Raw genomic sequence first — 3,076 nt, 5'->3', positions numbered from 1 at the left:
GCAGGAGAAGTAAGAGACCCAGGTTCGATCCCTGGGTCAGGAAGAGTCCCCTCGGAGGAGGGCATAGCAATCCACTCCAGTATTCTTGCCTGGAGAATCCCATGGACAGAGGAGCCTGGAGGGCTACAGTCCATGGGGTCTCAAAGAGTGGGACACGACTGAGCGACTTAGCACACCAGCAAGGCACTTGTACAGTACTCTATGATGGCAGCCCTGGCAAATGAAAACAGTACTGCAAATGAACTGTTGTCAGAACGTACTGTTGGGTGAGAAAGGGGTGGGGCAAAGCAGCAGAGCACGGGCTGATGAGCCCAGTGCTCCAGGGCAGACTCGGGGCCACAGTCAGGGTCTTCCCTGTACCCTCATTTCAGCCTCCTCTAGCCTTCACACAACCCAGAGCTGCTCCTCTGCGGTTCCCAGCCCTCCCATGGCTCCCTAGTGCCCTCAGAAAAAAGTCCCCCGCCCCAACTGCCTCTGCGGCTTCATCTCCCCAACCACCTGGGTCACTGACTAATTGAGGCCATTCGAGAATTAGACGAGTTTCTTTTTTTTTTTTTTGGCCATACTGAGCAGTGTGCAGGATCTTAGTTCCCTGACCACGGCTCAAACCTGTGCCCCTGCGGTGGAAGCATGGAGTCTTAACCAGTGGACCACCAGGGAAGTCCCTCGAGAAGTTTCAATGCCTCAAACACACCATGCCTTTCCTGCCTCAGGGCCTTTGCATACTGTCCCTCCCCTCCGCCGCCTGGTCCGTCCTTCCCTGATAGCACCAACATTCACATGTGAGCTCTCCAGACCTCCGTGCAATCATCACCATCTCACCATGTCCTTCCTGATCCCCTATTTAAAGGTCCCTCCCTTCTCTGTTCCCTGTTGCAGTTTTCAAACCGAGCCATGAACGGCCAGGTGCCCCTCCTTCCCATGCAGCCCACAGCCCCACCCTTTACCAGGCAGGGTCTGGGCTCACTCACAGGTGATCTCCTCATGGGTGAATCCCAGGACCCGCAGGGACTCCAGCGTCTCCTGGAAGAGCTCGCGCTCCTGGCCCGGAGAGGAAGACGGCCCGTTGGTCAGGAAGCGGTAGTGGGAGAAGGGCTCCAGGAGCAGGTCAGCTGTAGGGGTAACGGCAGGGGCCAAGGTCAAGAATGAGCCGTAGCGTCAGACTCGTGTCCTGGCTTCCTAAATGGCCACCCGAGGACGTGCATCTCTGCCCCACTAGGGACCTCGGGCTCTTCCTCTGTCAAATGAGTCGAGATCCTTTCTTCACGGGTTTGGTGGGAAGGGCTGGCCTGTGAAGTGGGTACTTAGCACATCTCAGACCTTTCCTCTTCCCTCCTTTCATAGTGATTCTCAAGACGCAGAACTGCCCAGAACAGGTGAGAGGCACCCACCGGCAGAAGCAACAGGGCTGCGGGTGCCCGAGTTAGCAGAAGCCACGGGACAGCAGGGCTCGGGCGGCAGAGCGTGTGTGGGTTCGGAAGCCACCGGGAGCGGGAGGCTGGGTGCGGAGGGATCAAAAGGCGACCCAAGCTACAGGGTGGAAGGAGCCAGAATGCGAGGGAGCCGCAGGGCAGCAGGGCCACCATAGAAGAGAGAGCCTGGGGCGTTTCCGCAGCCAGAGGGCTGGAGGGGCGCAGAGCAGGAGACAGAAGGGGTCTCAGGCAGGAGACAGGAGGCAGGGGCTCAGAAGCCACGCAAACCACAATAGTCAGGAACCACACGGTGGCAAAGCTGGAGTCGTCACAACACGCGGCTGGAGGAAGCAGAGCCCCTTGGAGGTTCAGGAGAGGGTGGGCAGGAGCCATGTCCCCGCGGAGCTGGCGTGAGCAAGACCCAGGAGACAGCAGGAGCCAAAGGAGAGCAGAGTCTGGGGGCGGTGGAAGTCGAGAGGCAGCGGGATCCGAGAGGCGAGAGCCGCCACCCAGCAGGAGCCTAACATAGAGCAGGTGCTGGACAAAGGTTAGCGCCTCCCACGTCCTCCTCCCCAGGGGGTCCACATGCAACTCTCGCCCAGTCCCCCAGAGCCAGTCCCCCGACACTGACCCTTGAGCTGCTCCCCGGCGCCTCCCAGCAGCTGGTAGAAGATGTGGAAGCTACACTCGTCCTTAGCCTGGCGGATGGCCCGCGACTTCTCCAGCAGGTCTGGGCGGGCCGAGTCAAGGTGCCGCAGAGGAGGGACCCCCTCCTGCTCTCTCATGGAACAGTAGAGGCACTCACAGACCTGGTGGGCAACCTAACTGGACCAGTAACTGTGGACGTGTCACTTTAGCCTCCTGCCTCAGTTTCTTCACCTGTGCAAGGAGCCTCATACTAACACCCATCCATGAGTCCCTGAGGTGCCGTGAGGGTAAATGAGTTATTATGTAGCTAACACCTGAGCAGGTGCCTAGTTTGTCGTTTACCATGGATAAGAATACTTCCCATGAGGACTTCCCTGGCGGTCCAATGGTTAAGACTCTGCACTTCCAATGCAAAGGATGCAGGTTTGATCCCTGGTAAGGGAACTAAGATCCCACATGCCATGTGGCATGGCCAAAAAAAAAAAAAAACCTCCTGTCATCATGACCCTCCCAGCCTGTTTCCCTGTACTGGGGCTCTCGGCTTCTCCCTTCTGGGAAAGCCAGATGGCTGGTTTACACACTAAAAATTGGCAAGACGCCTTAAAGGAAAATAAAACAATTGATACTTGGTGTAGCCATCTGTGTCCTATGCTCATGGACCACCAGGCACATGATACTTCCCAGGTGGCCCAGTGGCAAAGAATCTGCCTGCCAATGCAGGAGACACAGGAGACACAGGTTCAGTTCCTGGGTCAGGAAGATCCCCTGGAGGACGAAGTGGCAACTCACTACTCTTGCCTGGGAAATCCCATGGACAGAGGAGCCTGGCGGGCTGTAGTCCATGGGGTGGCAGAGAGTTGGACATGGCAGTCCAATGGTTAACACTTGGCCTTCCAAGTCTTACAAGGGGGTGAAGATTCAATCCCTGATCTGGGAACCAAGATCCCCACATTCGCAGCCAAAAAACCAAAACATAAAACGGAAGCAGTGTTGTAACTAATTAAATAAGGATATTA

At 56.8% G+C, this 3,076-nt stretch overlaps 1 protein-coding gene across 1 annotated transcript in view; it reads right to left on the bottom strand.

Moving 5' to 3' along the window:
• MYH14 (myosin, heavy chain 14, non-muscle) overlaps positions 1-3,076 on the bottom strand; it is a 77,206-nt gene that overhangs the window by 58,431 nt on the left and 15,699 nt on the right. The window contains 2 exon segments of the mRNA XM_010849644.1: positions 972-1,112; positions 2,044-2,142. Coding sequence (XP_010847946.1) covers positions 972-1,112; positions 2,044-2,142 — 240 coding nt within the window.

This window comes from Bison bison, unplaced genomic scaffold (assembly GCF_000754665.1).
Source record: "Bison bison bison isolate TAMUID 2011002044 unplaced genomic scaffold, Bison_UMD1.0 scf7180017864285, whole genome shotgun sequence".
NCBI classification, from domain to species: domain Eukaryota; kingdom Metazoa; phylum Chordata; class Mammalia; order Artiodactyla; family Bovidae; genus Bison; species Bison bison.
The sequence above is the reverse complement of the archived record's forward strand: the minus strand, read 5'-3'. Positions and strand labels throughout refer to the sequence as shown.